The sequence below is a fragment of the Protobothrops mucrosquamatus genome, unplaced genomic scaffold (genome assembly GCF_001527695.2).
Source record: "Protobothrops mucrosquamatus isolate PMUCROS unplaced genomic scaffold, P.Mucros_1.0 scaffold84, whole genome shotgun sequence".
Taxonomy (NCBI): Eukaryota; Metazoa; Chordata; class Lepidosauria; order Squamata; family Viperidae; genus Protobothrops; species Protobothrops mucrosquamatus.
Window position 1 is genome coordinate 289,050 of NW_015386461.1, and position 19,796 is coordinate 308,845.

At 42.4% G+C, this 19,796-nt stretch overlaps 1 protein-coding gene across 1 annotated transcript; it reads left to right on the plus strand.

The window, feature by feature from the left end:
- The first annotated feature begins 11,728 nt into the window (after positions 1-11,728).
- On the plus strand, positions 11,729-17,746 carry CXCR4 (C-X-C motif chemokine receptor 4). The gene is made up of 2 exons (XM_015812447.2): positions 11,729-11,740; positions 16,666-17,746. The coding sequence occupies exon 2, from the start codon at positions 16,666-16,668 to the stop codon at positions 17,728-17,730; it is 1,065 nt and encodes a 354-aa protein (XP_015667933.2). The 5' UTR covers positions 11,729-11,740; the 3' UTR covers positions 17,731-17,746.
- Positions 17,747-19,796: the final 2,050 nt, after the last annotated feature.

Below are 19,796 nucleotides of genomic sequence, written 5' to 3' on the forward strand. Positions count from 1 at the left end.
CCAACTGCAAACTCCCTTGTTATCAATGGAAAGATCCCAGAAAGAGATCCTGGAATGCTGTTAGAAAGAAAAGGAGAGGAGAGGAGAGGAGAGGAGACTTCCTTGAGTTCAAGCTTGACTTTTGGGGATCACATGGCCAAGTCCATGCTCCTTTGTTAGAAATATGAAAACTATCTTCAATTGCCTTTTTCCAGGATGTTTTTTGACTTGTAAATCTTTCCTACACTCCTGGGGTCTTCAAAAAATGATGCCATGTCCAGCCTTGCTAATACTTTTCAGGATCAACTCTCCCACAGCGCAACTCCAAGTGATCCTGGAACCACAACAAAAAGAGGTTTGGAATCCTGTTGCATTGAACAAACATTTTTGTTTCTTGTTACTCAACCTATCTTTCTACCATGACCACTGTTGTCTTCCCTTCATATTGAAGGGGCATGCTTTTCTTTGTCTTCTTTCCCCTTAAGCTGCTGGGTAATAAAAGGGATTGATACTCTTATTTTGCTAAATATTTCAACTGGCAATAGCTAAAGGAAAAGTGAGACTAAGAGAAGACTACTTAATCCCTTTGGTGTAACTGGAACCCACAGTCACTTTCTCCCATTCTTCCTCAGAAGGTCCACCAGGTCTCACTTTTCTTCCATCAGCCTATCTCTGAGTTTGCCGGTACCTGAATTGGCTTAAATGCTCTAAAACAATGGTTCACAATCTTTTCTTCATCACGGATCCCCTTTATATACCTCTTGTGGCCACGGACAACGTCCACGGAGCACCAAGACCTAACTCAAGATTTAAAACATAACATTTCTTCAAGTCTTCGCAAACCCCCTGTGGGGTCCGCAGATCACAAGTTGAGAACCTCTGCTCTTAAATGCTCTTTAGACCACCAGATGGGATAGAGCAGAAAAAAGTAAGCTTGTAAATCTAGCAGGTAAAGTGGCCCTTATTAAAGAAAGCTAACACAATATTCACACAGTCACTATATCTTTGGGGGCATCTTATCAGCTTTTAGCAAATCATAGGTTGCTTTCATCACAGTCAAACTGATTCAGATTTTACTCTGGCTCCCTGCTGCTTATGGTATTCAGTTCTTAGAACAAAAGAGATAAAAGTTTCCCAGAAGTCCCTAAGCTGCCATATCTTGTATGTTTTCAAATATCCATGTACATACTGAATTATTAAGCACAACATACAGTAGCAGTACTGTTTTCAAATGGAGTTTCTTGGCTTAATTTCAGTTCTAAGCCATTCTAAAAATTAATCTTTCTCTGGGGATATTATTCTTTTGATGGTCTAATAATTATCTAAGCAAAATTGTCTCTATTCGTTTACTCTGACCACAAATAAATTTTAACAAAAATTGACACCCATAATGAGTGATTACATAAGGCCTTCACCCATGCGGTTTTGCTGGGAACGATGCCAAGTTTTATATACCGGAATTCAGAAGAACGAATGAGAGTTCTTATGGTACTAAGTAGCAGTACAGGATCTTTCTAGAACAAACCAAGCAGGTAGTAGACATATCCTCAGGGTCTTCAGCTGTACCCTATCTCTTCCTGTTTTGAATAGGATACCATAGCATCGTAGAACACACTGTCCTGAACACAAACTGTACTTGATATTTTTAGCATGACCTCCTGTACTGTTTTTCACACCTTGTTCAAAAAGTTCTAAGCAAACCACCAGGAAAAATACTCTCAGATGTCGCACAGACTGAAGTTCCTCAAAACATAAGCAATGTTTAAAACCACTTTCTCCATCAAGTCTAAGTAAGAGGCAACATTTGTTGTTGGTTCTGTGTAAACAGCAACCCAGAAATGTCACTCAGAATGTGTGATGCTAACAAGATTTGGATCAACTTTGGCTGTCTGTTTGGGACTAGGAAATAATAGGAAGTTTATTAGCTGATGCTCACAAGACCTAAGTAATAGGATATGTACAAATTGTTGGGCCACTGAAAATCCTCTATTCTATGTTAAGGATGCTTATGTACATAATGAAAATCAAATGACAAGAACCATTATGTTTTTATATGTGATATGGCCACATATGTGAAATAATTTGGATTGTTTTGTACATCCCATTTCAGAAATAATCGAAAAAGTTCATCCATAATCAAAGAGATGAAATCTTTCTTGAGAAAGAAAATATATTATTAGGCTTTTCAGTGTAGAAAAAACAACACCAAATGACAATTCTCTTCCTCACAACAGGAGGAAATTCGCTGTAGATTCAGTACATTTTCACATCATGTATCAATAACACTTACAACTAATCCCAAATTGTAGTGATGGAGATTTGACAAATCCATGGAGAAATAACATGAAACTAAAATAAACTGGCAAATGCAGGATGGTATTTACTATTTAAAACATGCCATAGTTTCTCTGATCAGCTAGCAGACTTCGTGAAACATCTGGGATCCAATAGATTAGAAAAGATTGGTCGCTTGCATCCATCCACATATTTGGAAAACTTTCAATTTCCTCTGATGATTAGGCATATTGAATGAATTGAAGGGAGATAATATTCAACATTTGAATGCACATGTCTTCTATTCTGCATTAGGAGATCCTTGTTCAGATCTTCTAATTTCACTCTAGATTTTTCTTAGAGTAGCCATTGTTATAGTACTGCATAATATGGCTCAACATCAAATCAACTACAGTACATTACTTCTCCATGCAGTCGGTGTAAAAACTCAGGTTTGGAATGGGCTCTCCAATGTTTAATTCAAAAGAAGCTTTTGTTGTTGTTAGTTGCGAAGTCATGTCCGACCCATCGCGACCCCATGGACAACGTTCCTCCAGGTCTTCCTGTCCTCTACCATCTTCTGGAGTCCATTTAAGCTTTAGTGGGGTGTAAATGTGAAAATGAAAACCATTGCCGCATCTGCTTAAGTGAGCTAACTTTCTGGAACTTGCCAATCAGGGTGAAGTGATGACATAATTCAAGTAGCAACCCACCCCACTTTATCTTTCCAATCTTCATCTGATGGCAGTTCCGAAAAAGTCCTGAAAAGTCATCCCACCTTGGCCTGCCGTGTAATCCTCAGAGATAAAACGGACAGCTTGTCCTGCTGCACAAATGGAGGCATGTTTGCCAGAGAGATTAACTGAGTAATCTTGTCAGTCAGTTCAGTCTAAAGTATCTTGTCAACGTCAGTTCAATCTAAACAAACAGTAAATTCTGCTAGAGGCAGGCAGTGTCCCCCTCCCCAAATGTAAACACTGCCCAAAGGGAGTAAATAAGCCATAGCTGCAGGGGATTTTGAAACACAGACCTGTCCATTTTCAATCAGTGCATGTAACCAATTAGCTTACCACTTAGGGCACTCAAAACAGCATCATCCCATCTTACAGATGGAGGAATAAAGGCATGGAGGTTATCGCTTTGCTAGAGATGGATGGCAGGGAGAATGAAGCAAAAAGGAATGAGAATTGTTGCTGCTAGACCAGGGGTAGGCAAGCTCGGCTCTTTTATGACTCATGGACTTCAATTCCCAGAATTCCTGAGTCAGCATAGCTGACTCAGGAATTCTGGGAGTTGAAGTCCATGAGTCATAAAAGAGCCGAGGTTGCCTACCCCTGTGCTAGACCATACAGACACACATTGTGCCTTTTTTTTTTTTTACAGGTTATTTAACACCAATGCTTTGGGCTGAGTTTACCCGGAGAAGCAAAATCAGATCAAATGGGAACAGCAGTTAGAGATAGCAGGGAAGTGGAGGAAATTCTTCCTGTAACTTGGTCAGGATGGAGGGGGAGGCAGTGTCAATTACTCCACCAGGCTGCTGCCGAAGAAGAAGGCTGAACTGTAGGCCATTGTTTCTCAGCCTTGACAACTTTAAGATGTGTGGACTTCAACTCCCAGAATTCCTTAGCCAGCGTGGAAGTTGAAGTCCACACATCTTAATGTTGCCAAAGTTGAGAAATACTGGTCTTGGCAGAGAAACCAGCTATCTTCTCCAATTTCCATCTCTTAGCAAACATCTTCTCTAGCTGGATGAGAGCAACGTTTGAAGGAGCTAAGTCCCTCCATTGATTCACTTTTGATACCAGTTGCCTTTGGCCCTTTGTTTCCTTCTGCTGTGATACGGGAATAGCCCACTCATGACTGCAGGACCCCTGGCATTGTACAAGTGTTCCAATATCTCAGGGGTTGCCATAAAGAAGAGGGAGTCAAGCTATTTTCCAAAGCGCCTGGAGGCAGGACAAGAAGCAACGGGTGGAAACTAATCAAGGAGAGAAGCAATCTAGAACTAAGGAGAAACTTCCTGACAGTGAGAACAATTAACCAGTGGAACAACCTGCCTCCAGCAGCGGTGAATGCTCCAACACTGGAAGTTTTTAAGAAGAGACTGGACAGCCATTTGTCCGAAATGGTATAGGGTTTCCTGCCTGAGCAGGGGGTTGGACTAGATGACCTTCAAGGTTCCTTCCAACTTTACTATTATTATTATTATTAAGTTGCCCGAAGCACCAGCTTCTTTTGAATTCCTCCTCTCCTTTTATGGTTTCCCTTCGAGATGCTGTTATGAGACGGCATGGCTGAACGTGTCTCTTTGCCTGTTCTGTCCATTCACCCTTTTTTGCCTGCGTCCTTCGAATTACGAGCCTGCAGGCTGAAGATCTCCTGTGTTTAATCTATGTTCAATATTCATTTTAAAGACAAGCTGCTTTCAGGAACAGTAATAGTAAAACAGAACTGGAAGGGGCCTTGGAGGTCTTTTAGTCCAGAGGTTCCCAACCTTTTGGGCACCAGGGACCGGTTCCGTGGAGAAAGGTTTTTCCCTGAACCGCAGAGAGCGTGGTTTTGTGCGCTGCCTGCATCCCACGGATGGGGCTTTGCTTGTTTGTGCGGACCGGTTGCTGGCATGCCGTGGCCCGGTACCAGTCCACAGACCGGGGGTTGGGGACCCCTGTTTTAGTCCAACCCCCTGCTCAAGCAAGAGACCTTATAGTACCATTTCAGACAAATGGCTGTCCAATCTCTTCTTAAAACTGATGGAGCAACCACAACTTCTGAAGGCAAGCTGTTCCACTGGTTAATTATTCTCACTGTCAGAACATTTCTCCTTTTTCTAAGTTGCCTAACTCATAACTAAGTTAACTAACTAACTAGCCTAGCTCCTGCTGGATATCATGGATATCTACACGTAATTTTCTTGGAAGAAATATGGATTCATTTTAGGGATTGCATATAAGTAAATAATAATCTTTGGCCCTCAATTCCCTCCTTATCCTGCTAATAGCCCTTGGTTTCTTCTTATTGTTCCTACAGTATTATTAAATTCAGGTAGTCTTCAACCATGATCAGTCACTTAGTGAGCATTCAAAGTTATGACGGACTGTCCTGGTGGACATTTATGATCCTGTTCCGATATTCCAATGACCCCCCCTCCCTTTGGTCACATGACCACACGCTGGGCACTCAGCAACCAGCCCACATTTATATAGCACATTTGCAGCATCCCACATCACAGGACTGTTTTTTATTATGCTTTTCCTGAAAACAGACATTTACTTCTGTTTTTTGGCAAAACCAGCCCATAATGAACCATTGGTTCATTTAATGACTGCGGCATTCATTTAACAATTACGGTGATTGCAGCGTTTGCTTAATGACTACCCAAAAAAGGTCATAAAGTCAGGTCAATTCATGTGGATGACTTGATATATGACTATCACAACTTACTACCATGATGGGGAGGCTTCATTATGGTCATAAACTGCGGACTACCTGTATTAATTCTACACACTTTCTTTTGTCTTCCCTTTGAAATACAGTCTCTTAAAGCTGAAAACCATGTTAGAGGCCAAGCATGACATAGGAAATCTCTGCACTGAGGCATCCAGGGAGGGAGAATAGACAGAGAGGGAAAGAGGGAAAGAGGGAGAGGGAGGGAGGGAGGGAGGGAGAGAGAGAGAGAGAGAGAGAGAGAGAGAGAGAGAGAGAGAGAGAGAGAGAGAGAGAGAGAGAGAGAGAGAGAGAGAGAGAGAGAGAGAGAGAGATTGGATAATTAAACATCTTGCCAAATTACACAGAACTCTTATTATGGTGGCTATATTGCTTATATTTAATAAAAGTGTCTGTTCACTGAAAATTACTAAGGGAATATATTCACAGGGTGACATGCTAATAAAAAAGGCTTTACAGTGTTGACATTACAGCTGTCAATTATTACTCCTGCTCTGCAGTAATTTCCCCGTCACCAAATTTGCTTTACCTATTGCCTACCATGGGGATCTAAGTCACCTTGTCATGTCTTTGTAAAGCATTCTCAACAATTTTCATATTTCCTAAATATTCTTCCAGGCTCAAGCCTCCATGATACAAAATGTGTTGCTATTGCTACATTTTCATTTCTTCAAATAAGTGTGGTTTGGTTAGGCAATCTGCTTCTCTCTCAGCAGTATGCATGTCCCTGTTTTCAAGTTCATGTATAAATTCTGCAGTTGCCTTTTGTGGTGATATTCTTACTTTAAAGGACTTTGAATCAGCGTTTCACCTAGATGCCGGCCAGCCAGAAAACTGTGGGCACAAAGATCATAGCCCAGAAATAATAATAATAATAATAATAATAATAATAATAATAATAATAATAATAATAATAATAATAATAATAATAATGTTGGAAGGGACCTTGGAGGTCATCTAGTCCAACCCCCTGCTCAGGCAGGAAACCCTATACCATTTCAGACAAATGGCTGTCCAGCCTTTGTAAACAGATATGTATTAATATTCATATAAAAGTATCAGCTTTGATTTAAACAAGAATCCTCACATGCAAACGCTTTTTCCCTGCAGACAATCATCCTGCATGAATCAATATGTTATGGAGGAGAGGGGGCATCACTCGTGTGGGACCTTTACAGCTATTTGTAGCATCTCACGGTCATGTGACCGCAATTTTTAGACATTTTTTATCAGTTTCCATGTTTACTTCTGATTTCCAGCAACAAACGTCCATTGGGTAAAATGTATTCGCTTAGCAACCATACAAAAAATGTCATAAAAATCAGGTCTGGTCACATGGTGACCCACTTAATAACCACAACTATTTACAATCATAATTTCAGGCTCAGTTACAGTCATAAGTCGAGAACTACCTAGATTTTATAAAGGAGTTAAACCTGGGTCTCCTCACTGCAGTCCGAGTTAACAATTTTCATGAGGGCAGGGGAATCACTTGGGGGCGGGGGGGCAGGTCAAGCAAATAAAAATGGTTATCAAAACCATGGATCAAAGCCCTACGCCTTTTTTAGATGCATCGTCATGCAAATAAAACAGATACAGAGCAGTCCATCTGGGCCATCATGACCATATAGATCAACATTTCCCAACTTTAGCCATTTTAAGATGGATGGACTTCAATTCCCAGCATACCCCAGCCAGCATTGCTGGGAGTTGAAGACCACACATCTTAAAATGGCTACAGTTGGGACCACCGATGTGGACTCTTTGCTCCCCACAACGATGCCCATATATGAGGCTAACAACCATAATCATGACAGATTATTTCAGTACAGCTAGTCATCGAATTACAACAGTTTGTTTAATTACCGTTTAAAGTTATGGCACTGAAAAAAGTGACTTATGACCGTTTTTCACACTTATGGCCATTACAGCATCCCCACAATCGTGTGATGCTTGGCAATTGGTTCATATTTATGACGGTTGCAGTGTCCCAGGTTCATGTGATCAACTTTTGCGACCATCTGACAATCAAAGTCAATGGGGAAGCCAGATTCACTTAACAACCGGGTTACTAACTTAACAACTGCAATGTTTCACTTAACAACTCTGGCAAGGAAAGTCATAAAATGGGGCAAAACTCACTTAACAAATGTCTCACTTAGCAACATAAATCTGGGGATCAATTGTGGTCGTAAGTCAAGGACTACCTGTAATGTTCTTTTAATCTCTCTTTCTTCATTCACAGCCTACAAAATAGCTATCCCTTTAATAGGATTTTCTCTTTATTGATGTACCTGTACCTGTAGCATTTTATACCCCTATAAAATGAATAAAATGATAGAGTGTAAATGAATTCCACTGCTTTGAAAGTTCCTCGTAAAAGCCTAGCATCACATAACTAAAGATGTGTTTGCCTTTCTTAAGTTCAACAGCCAGCTGCCTGTATGAGCAATGCCATTAAAGTGTCATTTTGTTTGTCACTGAGGGCCATCAGGTAAATTATTCAACGAGTATGCATTAATAACTCACAGATAAATGAAGCAATATTGGAAAGGCACTTAAAATTTCACACTAGAAATACTAAAGATTTCACACACCTAGCTCTGCTGAGAGATATAACGAACAGAATTCTAATGTTCACGCATTTCTGCAATACAGTAATAAAGCATTTAATGGGAAACCTAAAGTTGACAATTACTGTTTTCTTTGCTAACGTTTGTCCCCCCCCACCTCCTCCCCTTCTTTAAGAAGGAGCTTTTGCTGGAATAGCCCCTTCTTTTACTACTTTGGAAATCATTAACCAGATATTATTCTGCTCTTTCTGAAAAGGAGCCTTCCACATTATTTTCATACAGTCAGGATAACAAAAGACACTCTGGAGCTTTAAAAGAATAAACATCCAAAGAATGCCTACAATCAATATATATCTACTGTATATACAAATCTCATTAAGGGCTTACTGACTTTCAGAGAGTCTGGCACTCCAAAAGCCATAATCCACAAACTCCTAAGAAACTCAAGGCACCTTAAGGCCATACTTAGAAGATGGAAGACACCAGGCCGAGAGCATTGTATCCCATTGACAATCAGTACTTAGAAATCAAGGCATCCGTGTCAAAAACAGTGCACAAATCACGCATGGAAGCACCTGCTCCGGTCTCCAAGCATAGTTCCTCAGATTATCACAAGGATGGGAACATGTATGCTTTTGGTGAAAAGCTTTTTTTTTCCTCATAAAAGGAAATGCGTAGAGTTTCATCAAAAGCACTGAGCTATGGCTCTAAGCAAACTGATTTCAGTCCTGAACTTAGAGCCCTTGGCTTCCATCTGAAACTCTTTTCTCAAAGATTTCCGCCTGCAGGGTTTTTTTCATCTCAGGAATTGAAGCCCCTCTGACCTTATCTTATAGCTGGCTGAGCATTTACTGCTGAATCCCAGCAGCTCAATGAACCAGCAAATAAGTAGATTAAAAGGGGATACCACCTTGACTTTACACTCACCCTGCAACTAAAAAAACACACCAACAAATGAGGAGATAAGGAAAATATCCTGGGTAATTGCTTGTGGCCCAGCGGCCAGAGGGCAAATGGAAAGGGCAGGAAGTCTCAATATGTTCCTTTGCTGGGTAACCGATTTTCAGTTTTTATTACCAATGATAAATAAGGTTTGGTTTCACTTGTCCCCAACTGGTGTCCTCCACAAGCGTTGGATGGCAACTCCCAGAATTCCCAATTATGTGGGGGTTCAAGGCCCAGGGTTTGGAAGATAATAAACTGGGAAGTGCCATTTTTAAGAGAGCCAGTTTGGTGTAATGCAGTAGTCCCCAATTTTTTTTGCACCAGGGATCGGTTTCGTGGAAGACAATTTTTCCATGGACTGCGGGAAGGGGGGGAATGGTTTAGGTTTCACTCACTAGCCCGCCATTCACCTCCAGCTATTCAGCCCGATTCCTAACAGGCCACTGACCAGTACTGGTCCATGGCCCGGGGATTGGGGACCCCTGGTTTAGTGGTTGAGACATCAGGCTAGAAATTGGGAGGGCCAGTTGGGTGACCTTGAGCCACTCATTCTCTCACTGCTCTAGGAAGGAGAAAAGAGCAAACTATTTCTGAAATCTGCAGCAGCTTGTCCAGGCCGTTGCAGAAGTAAAAATAAACTGACTCAAAGGCACACGCATGCATACGCATACACTCACATAAACACATGGCTGCTTTAGAAGAATAAATGATTTCAAACTGGGGTATTTCATCTACTCCACCTGTAAACAGAATTGCTTTCCATCCTGCCAAACCTCTAAAATTCTGCAAATGATTCCCTTACTACTGAAATTCATAGGCTTGAAGGTACAGCATTGTATACACAGCAACGGCAACAGCAGGAAGAAAACATCAGAAATTGCACACACACACACACACACAAAGTATGGAGGCAACCAGAAACTTATGCAATATACAGTAAAGGGAAAGTGTGCAGCAAAGAAACACAAAAGACTCAGTGATTCTGCATGACTTTGCAGCTTTAAGTAGTGCAGCTAGCTTAAGCAAGTAGTGGTGCCTACACTCCTTTACATCGAATGCAATGAGTACTACATTAAAAATAATATGAAGAATTCTATATTGGTTGGGTCCGAAGCAGAAATGCCCCACTGGGCCCACAATAGAATATTTTTCCAGAAAACTGGAGAACGATTAGGGACTGTCTCACCATTACTGTGGTTTGAAGTTAATAGTTCCTTCTGCAGTATTCCTGTTTGGAATTGCAGTTTTGTTATTAGAATTACAGAGCAATTACACGCATGCTTAGGCAGAAGTCTGTTTATGATCTCACTAATCTGAAATCAGTGTATAGAGCAATCAATACTTTTCCAAGGTCTGCCCCAATAATGTTGGCTAGAAATCAAGGCATTGTCCTTTAGGAAAATCCAGGAAGTTATAGGCGGCTAAGTACTGGACTGCAGCCCCAGAGGTAGGTCTAGATCAGGGGTGGGCAACTAATGGCCCCTTCTATGGATTATACCTGCAGACATGGTGGGCTGAGAAATTTTGGGAGTTGAAGTCCACAGATCATAAAGGGCTCAGAGTTGTCCATTCACCCACCCCACCCCACCCCCGGTCCAGATAAAAACCAGCAAAGGAGTCTTGTAACAGCAAGGTTCAAGAACAGGAATTGCTGCAACACAAATTAAAGCTGTCCCGGTGAAGGGGGCGCAACCATCTGCCGGGACAAGCAGAAACACAACCTGCATACAGCATGCAGAAGCAGACAATGCAATTTGATAGCAAGGGCGACAAAACAGAGCAAGGCAGTCATTGTCTTCAGAAACAGGAGCATTTGTGGCTGCCCGTTTTAGAAGTAAGGAGCAAACTCAACGAGGTTACTGGAGGAGTAAAGGACTTCAAAACTTGAGTTGAACTTGCAGCCTAAGATTCCAGAGTCAGATTTAAGTTTCTTGTTTGCATCTATTAGGAAAACTGTGTACAGTATAACAGCCTCAGGCTAAGATTTGAGTTCTTAGAAAACGCCCCCCCCCCTTAAATCAAACTTCCTTTGACTTGTTTCAGGCATTGTTCCTTTCATATATATATATTTTTTCTACTAGCTATTTATCCTATTAGAGCACGTGGTCCCGGGACTCTCCCGAGATGCCTTCAGACGCACAATCGCACGACAGAAAAGAGAAGCCCCCACTCACAGCGCAGACAGCAAAACTAAGGGGGGGGGGGAACTGGAGATTCCCATCGAAGGCACAGCTGCCGGTCACAAAACAGGTAGCTCGGCGCATGCTCGGGGGTACCTTTTTTTTTTTTTTTTTTGGACGATCCGTCAATCACCCCCTCCCCCGCCGCCTCCGAAGCCCAGACTTGGGCGGAGCTGCCGGCAGCTTTACGGGCCGGCTCGAAGAAGGGGGCCGCTTTATAAGAGACGCGGGTAGCTGCGGGACGGGAACTTTTTGGCTGTGAGTGGCGCCGCGGCTGCTGGCGAGGTGCAGAAGCGGAGCCTGCTGCCGGGGAGCGCTCGAGCAATGGATACGAATCTGGATGTAAGGGGAGGCGCGAGATGTTTGCCCGGGCACCGATGGATGGATGGATGGGGGGGAGGTGGGTGGACGGACGGACGGACGGACGGGAGCGCGAGCGCCTGGTTGGAGGTTCCTAAATATCGGGACGTGCTTTGCCCGACGCGATCTCGCAAAGCTCTTTCGGGGAGAGCGGGACAAGGACACGCGCAACCGTGGGCTTTTATCTTTAGATTACAAGCAGTGTAGCGGTTCTCATTCCCGACCTGGCTGAGGTTTACTAGATCTATCTAATCTGGGACCGCAAAAAAAAATCAAAAAAAAAAAATCCACAGTTGCTCCAAGCGGGAGAATCTTTGTAGCTGTGCCGACTCGCAGAGGTGCCGTTTTTTTTTAAAAAAAGCGGACCGGGCCGTGGCTCGTGAATTGCACCTTGTAGTAAGCGCTCTCCTATAGGTCGTGCAAGCCTATAGGTCTCCCCTTGCTTTGGAGGAGGTGGTTTCTTGCCCCGAGCCTATATCAAATGTTGCGCGCTCTCTCAACTTGTAAAAGGCAGCTCCGTGGAGCGGCTTTTGCGGGCTCGCCGCGGAGAAAGCGCGCCTTTGAAAGCAGCGCGCCTGGCTGCGTAAAAGTGCGTGGGGTCGGGCGGGGACCTGCGAGGGACCGTTCTCTGGATTGCAGAGAGTGCACAGGAGGTGTAATTAAACTTCGATTTTGCTTTCGTTGATCTCGCCCCCCCCATCCCTAGGATCTTAAAAAAAAAAAAAAAAACTCGCCGGGCTTGGAACATGTGTGAGAAATTTGGCGGGATCTTTGGCTGCCTTAGGAAGCGCGATTGACTAATATTAAAAGGAAACCTTGCATGAGAAAAGTTTTAGACGTTGTTGGGGCGCGCCGTTTTCGGACGTTTCCGAGCAGTCCTTGACTCATACCGTTTCTTGCTTTTGTCATTAAGTAGAGCTCGGGACGTGTTAAAAAAAAAACCCGAATCTTTATGTGTAAGGCAAACTAGGGTGGATTTTTTTTTCTCCTAGAATCTAGAGTGAAAGAGGGGGGGGAGTTGGTCTATGAGCAAAATAAAAACAAAAAAAATGCTTGGTCTATGAGCAAAAGTATAAACGTATATAAAGTATAGGACAACAACTAGAACCCCCGAAATGTTTAACTGGCAGGGATTCCGCCTGGATATTGGCATATTTCCCCAACTTGTGGGAAGCATGAGAATCAAACGGCAGGCTCTTTCCATAAAGTGGGAAAAGCCCTGGGTTCAAGAAAACGTTGAGGAACGCTTAGAAACCCCCTGCCCTTTTCATTTCTACTTGAATGCGTGGGAATGTGGAGGCTTGGTCCCGTTTCGGTTCAGAAAAGTATCCCTTTTGTACCCTGGATGGGAGAATCCTCCTTGGAGCCAGAAGGCGCCCTTTCAAAAAAGCCTCCCGGCCTGAATAGAAACAGCCTCTGTTTTGAATGTGTTGTCAAGCCCTTTTGTAGAAGCGCCTTCCAGCAAAAAAAAGAAAGGGTAGTCTTTCTGCAAGGCCAGAGAGGGAGGATGAGGACTGAAGGAGGCGGTGGCCAGGTGACCACTCCCTGACTTGCTTTTCAAACGGCTGGTGGTTTCCTGAGATTGCACTTCTCTTTTTTTTTCCCCCATCTGTTGCCTTGCTCAATTGAAGCTTCTCCCTCCTTTTTGTTCTGGCGGGCAAAAGGATCTGAGAAAGAGCTTTGCTGGCAGGAGAATTTGAATGGGCAAACTTGGGCTTTTTACAGCCTCTTGCCGCACCGTGTTTGCGTTGGTTTGACATTTTTAAATTTACCGCCACATCTTATAAGCTGCTCAGAATCGCCTGGAACTACAAAATGGGGCAGCATATAAATTTAATAAATAAAGTCTCTCGGTTGTTTTTAGTTTGGGATATCGGTCAGGCTGACAAAGAGTTCTGATGAACTCTTAAGTCTTGCTTACTTCATCGCCACTTTTTAACATGTCTGGATTTTTGTTTTTGTTTTTTAATGAACCAACCTCTTGCCTGTGAATCAGTGTGGTCAAGAAGTCCTGGCACATTATTTGCCTCCAAGGAGGGGAAAATATGGAAGAAGTGATTCTTTTACTGTTCAGACCCCCCCCCCCCAGACCTCAGAAAATAGTTTCACTAACAGGCTCTTGATGTCTGATTCAACTGAAAATAATTCTTCTAATCCTCCCAGGGACTTCTTTAACAGGATTGTTGAAATGAAAGGATTAGATTTACATGAATTTTCACATCCCACTTTATACTTTAGTACCAATTTATCCCCCAGTATACAGATAGGCCTGGTTTAGCAGCTGCCTCATTTGGTGACCATTTGCAGATACGACAGTGATAAAAAAAGTGGCTTTATGACCAATCCTGTCATTTACAAGTTTTGCTGATCTGTAAAGCAAAAAGAAAGTTGAAGCAAGTTCATAAACACAGTGGCAAGCTCACTTAGCAACCGCTTTGCTTAATAACAGAATTTCTGGTCCCAATTATGGTCACTAAAGGAGGACTATCTGTGTTAAGGTGGAGACCACTTCAGTTTCCTTCTAATGGGTTTCTTTTGAACCAATAAGAAGGTAATTCTTTTATCTGATAATCCAGGAGCTTGCAGGTGACTGTTTACAAAACTGTCTCCTCTGAATCCTTATTAGTTTGTAAATCAACCATTGCAGTCATGATCTAGCTTTGCTTATTTTGATTCTTACTTCAGAAGAATATAGCAAAATATGGTAGAGGTATGTACGAATTGATAAAATACATTTTGTTTCATCGATAGAAGAAATAGTTTGGTTTGCCACTTGAACTCTGTTTTGAGCAGACCATAATCAGGTTAAAGTAAAACCTGGTACAGTTTGGTTGTTCCAGGTTTCATCCAAGAAAAACTAGAAACGACCTATGGGTAACTGAGCCAGTTATGTCTAGTAGTTAAAGCAACAGGATAGAAAACCAGGAGATTGTGAGCTCTAGTGCCGCCTTAGGCAACAAGTCTCGGCTGAGTGACTTTGACCCAGTCATTCTCCCTCAGCCTAACACCTCATAGGATTGGTGTGGGGAAAATGAGGAAGGGTTTGTTGGATATGTTCACCACCCTGAGTTATTTCTAAAAATAATAAAGGTGGGATACAAACAAACTAGTTCAGGGGTAGGCAACCTTGGCTCTTTTATGACTCGTGGACTTCAACTCCCAGAATTCCTGAGCCAGCATTGATCAGTTTGTAAATCAACCATTCCTGGCTCAGGAATTCTGGGAGTTGAAGTCCACGAATCATAAAAGAGCCAAGGTTGCCTATCCCTGATTACTAGGGCAAAGCTACTGCATCACTACTCTCTCTTTCTCAAAATGGCCTGTGCTGCAGCCCACTTGCCATTCTTTTCAGGACCTTATCTCCTACTTCAAGTACTTAAAGTCTGCCTTCTTTTCTGATCTTCCCAGCACCGCCCTTCCTCTAACTCACACTTAGCTGATCCTGGTTTTGTGTTTGTTTCCTTCTGTCTCCCATGAAGAATATCTCTTCTCAGATGAAGCACATGTGTTTTGGTCTAGGCATGAACCATCCAATACTGCCTCTTCCCTACATGGGGACAGTCTGCACAAAACATTTTATTTATGTATTATTTTCTACTAGATTTTTATCCCACCTTTATTACTTTATGAATAACTCAAGGCGGAAAACATACCTCATAGTTCTTCCTCCTATTTTCCCCACAATAACAACAACAACCTGCATGTTTTTATAGAATGATTTTCAAAGCTGCTGTAACCATATCCAAATGGAAGCATCATTGTATAAGGCAGTGGTTCTCAACCTGTGGGTCGGGACCCCATTTGGGGTCGATCGACCATTTCATGGGGGTCGCCAAGCAAGGCTGTCTGCCATTTTTTTGTCCGCCATTTTTTTCCCCCTTTTCCAGCGGGTGCCTTACCTCCCTTGGGTTGGGCCAGCTGGTGGTTGGCCTGCTCCGTCTCTGCCGCTTGCCAGCTACGCCTCGACCGGCGCAGGGGCGGAACCACGCATGCGTGGCGCTCCCGGGCAGGGAAAGTCCTCGACTTACGACCGGTTGGGTAGTCCTCAACTTATGATCGGTTTAGTCCTCGACTTACGACCGGTTTAGTCCTCGACTTACGACTGGTTGGGGTCGCGGCATTAAAAAGGTTGAGAACCACTGGTATAAGGGGTTTTTTTTCCCAATAAATTCCTGAGAAGATCCATTTTGTAATCATCAAATTTGAATAGAAAAATGTGATGCATCTAGGCCAGGGGTAGGCAACCTTGGCTCGTTTATGACTCGTGGACTTCAACTCCCAGAATTCCTAAGCTGGCCATGCTGAGGGGAAAGGGAGAGGTTTCCAAGCTGAGCCATGCTGGCTCAGGAATTCTGGGAGTTGAAGTCCACGAGTCATAAAAGAGCCAAGGTTGCCTACCCCTGATCTAGGCATTCAGAAAATTCCTTGAAGCAATCATTAGAAAGCAGTGATTGACCTGGTGGGTATACATCCTGTCTAACTAAAACATATATCTGTACAGTGGTTGCCGCTCACTTTCATATAAGCTGAATGTGGTTTGTGTGTGTTTTCTTATATTTGAAAAGTCCTTCAGAGAGTTGAGATGTGCATGTTGGAATGAATTGGTTGAAAATGTGACATTTCTGATCATCTCTTTGCTCCTGCATCTGATAATTGCCAGTTAACACCGGAGCTAAATTTGTTGCATTAGAGTAAGGGTTCTCCAAACTTGGCAACTTTAAAGACTTTTGGACCTCAACTCCCACAATTCCACAGCCAGTCTAGCTATGCCAGCTAGGGAATTCTGGGAGTTGAAGCCCAGAGGTCTTGACTGCTGAAGCATGATCCAGTGCTGACTCTTGCTTGCCGCTGAATAGTCTGCCTATGTTTGCCACCTTCTAATTTTTTTTTTCTTTTGTCATTTACAGATGTATTCTTCTGGATTTTTTACACTTGTGCTTGATAATAATACTGGTGAGCCAGGCTCCGGAGAAGAAGATAACTTCACAGGACTATGCTTTGAAGAGGAAAACGAAGATTTCAATCGAATCTTCTTGCCCACCATCTTCTCCATCATTTTCTTGACAGGAGTTGTTGGCAATGGCTTGGTGATAGTTGTCATGGGCTGCCAGAAGAAGCTGAAGAGCATAACTGACAAGTACAGGGTCCATCTCTCAGTAGCCGATCTCCTCTTCGTCATCAGCTTGCCATTCTGGTCTGTGGATGCTGTGATAAGCTGGTACTTCGGGGAAGTCTTGTGTAAAATAGTTCACATCATCTACACTGTCAATTTGTACAGCAGTGTCCTGATCCTGGCCTTCATCAGCTTAGATCGATACTTGGCAATTGTACATGCTACCAACAGTCAGAGAGCTCGGAAATTGTTGGCTAAAAGGATTGTCTACATCGGTGTTTGGCTGCCAGCTTTGCTGTTGACTATACCCGACATTATCTTTGCTCGTGTTACCGAGGTTGGCGGAAAATACATGTGCCAGCGATTTTACACTGACCTGACCTGGCAAGTCCCCTTCCAATTCCAGCAAATTTTAGTAGGCCTCGTCTTGCCTGGCCTTATCATACTGACTTGTTACTGCATTATAATTTCTAAGCTGTCAAAATCAAAGGGTCATCAGAAACGTAAAGCTTTGAAGACAACCGTCATCCTGATTGTGGCCTTCTTTGCTTGCTGGCTACCATACTACATTGTTCTCAGTGTAGACACTTTCATCCTCCTCAAGTACATCAAGAGAGGCTGCAGTTTTGAAATACTCGTGCGTAAGTGGACCACCATTACCGAAAGCCTGGCATTCTTCCACTGTTGTCTGAATCCCATCCTATATGCTTTTCTGGGTGCCAAATTCAAGACATCAGCTCAAAATGCACTCACCTCTGTCAGCAGGGGATCAAGCCTTAAGATCCTTTCCAAAGGGAAGCGTGCAGGACATTCTTCTGTCTCAACAGAATCGGAGTCTTCCAGCTTCCATTCCAGCTAACATAATTTTCTGTTTTCTTTAATGCCTGTAATGAGGTGGGACTTAACAAACATACCGGCTCATTTGTATGTACTGTATAGTCACTCACAAGATTTTGGAGGGGGGAATAACCCTTCAAGATAATATACAAGTTTATTCCCAATTGGAATATTTTGTTTGCTATTAGTTTTCTGTGGAAATCAATGGACTTATTTATAAAAAAAAAAATATTAAAACCTTTTACATTTTGATGAGAGAGTGTCTGGGCAGAGCCTAAAAACATTGTTAGGTGACAAAGTTGTACTGCTTGTGTGCCTAATTGTACAGATAATGACTTTAAACACTTATAGATAGTAGTGTTGTCGATGTGCACAAACTGTTTGTACATAAAAGAATGCTTCCAAGATATTTGTTGAAAGACTGTATAATCACTGTGGATATTTAGGATTTCTTTGCCCAGATCGTGGGAAATGTTTTGTTTTATAATACTTCAGTGGTAGGCAGTGGATGTAATCCCCATCTTTCCAGAGGAAACATCAAAGTACACGGATTTGAATGCGGCTGGATTGTATCCAGTGGCACTTAACAACCAAAGTATCTTCAGGCACCTGCCTTTTGGTAATAAAGTAATTTTGTTGATCACTGCCATTGTAAAGTTGCCAATAAAAAAAAATTGAAGAAAATTCTGAATGTGTAATCATTGTGAGTTTTGTGCCCTTGTTGTTTGCCCAGTTTGGATTCTATTTTTCTCTGTTTTTGAATTTATAGAGAAGAATGGATAGGATATTATGCAGTCCAGATAGAGGATTCTTTGATTTGTAGTTCACATTGGTGTTTCCTTATATATTTCATAGACCAAATCAAGATTTTCAGTAAACCTTGTGTATTTTCCTTCATGTAGATAGAATTCATCTGCAAAAGTACTTCCTAGCTGAAACGAATGTCCAGCCTTAGAAAGAATCCAACATAACATACATCCATGCCTTTGTCTTGAGTAAGGGCACAGCTAAAGCAATGTAGTTTGCCTTGCCAGAATATATTTCAAGCCTTTTGATGAAATAGATAGCTCAGTACGATGACTTGTTTCTGTGTCTTTGAAGTGGATTATGACCCTTGCTCTTCCTAAAGTTCACCCTTTTTTTGATCAATGAGAACAGCTTTTGTTACAAACAACTTGAGTGCATGTGTTTTCCCTCAGATGATGAGACACACTTGAAGTAGGAAATATCACCATCAGATTTCTCCTTTGTCTTGGTTCTTGGCTGTACATTGTTTTTCCCCCCACCCTCTCAACCATGGACATGCAAACATAACGCAACCTTGTCCCCCTAATTTAATTTTATTCAGGTAGTCCTTCTGTATTAGGGCCTGGCATGTTTTTGCGGCCAGGAAGGATATCACCAAAGTAATTCATTGCACTTCATTAGAACATAAAACAACATTGTAACCCTTGATAGTAGTCTACCTTTTATTCCACCCTGAAAGAAAGGAGAAAGATGTCTGTATTTGTAGTAAGCCTTAGTTTAAAGGGAGAAAGCCCTCTTAAGTCCTTAGCTTACTCTCTGGTCATTTTGGGGTTATGAGACTTCTCCTTGGGCGAGCATTTGGGGGAGAGGGGTCTTCAATAGTCAAGTGCAACAAGAATCAAATCAACAAAGCAGTGTCCCTTGGAAAAGAAACAACAGCTAATGGTTGTACAAAAAGTGATCACAAGTTTGTGGTTTGCCTTATGTTCTTACAGCAAGCTGAATGAAGGCTATGGTAAAAGCAAGTGCTTCATGGATATATTTATGGGATTCATTATCACAATAAAGGTTTCAACAAATCTGAGATAGGTAAGATCTCTGCAGAGGTGATAGATCTGTGATAGGAGTGGTGGTGGCCAAAACAAGAGTATCCAACAATGCTCCATGAAACCATTAATAGAATCATTGCTGGACAATGAAGCAAAATGCTAAAATAGAAATGCTTTTGGGAGGGGAGTGCCTTCAAGTTAGTGGTTGATTCATGGGGGTTGTCTTAACTAGTCTGCGGTTTTCTTGGTATCGCCTCCTTCCTCAAACTGAGAGAAAATGACTGACCCAAGG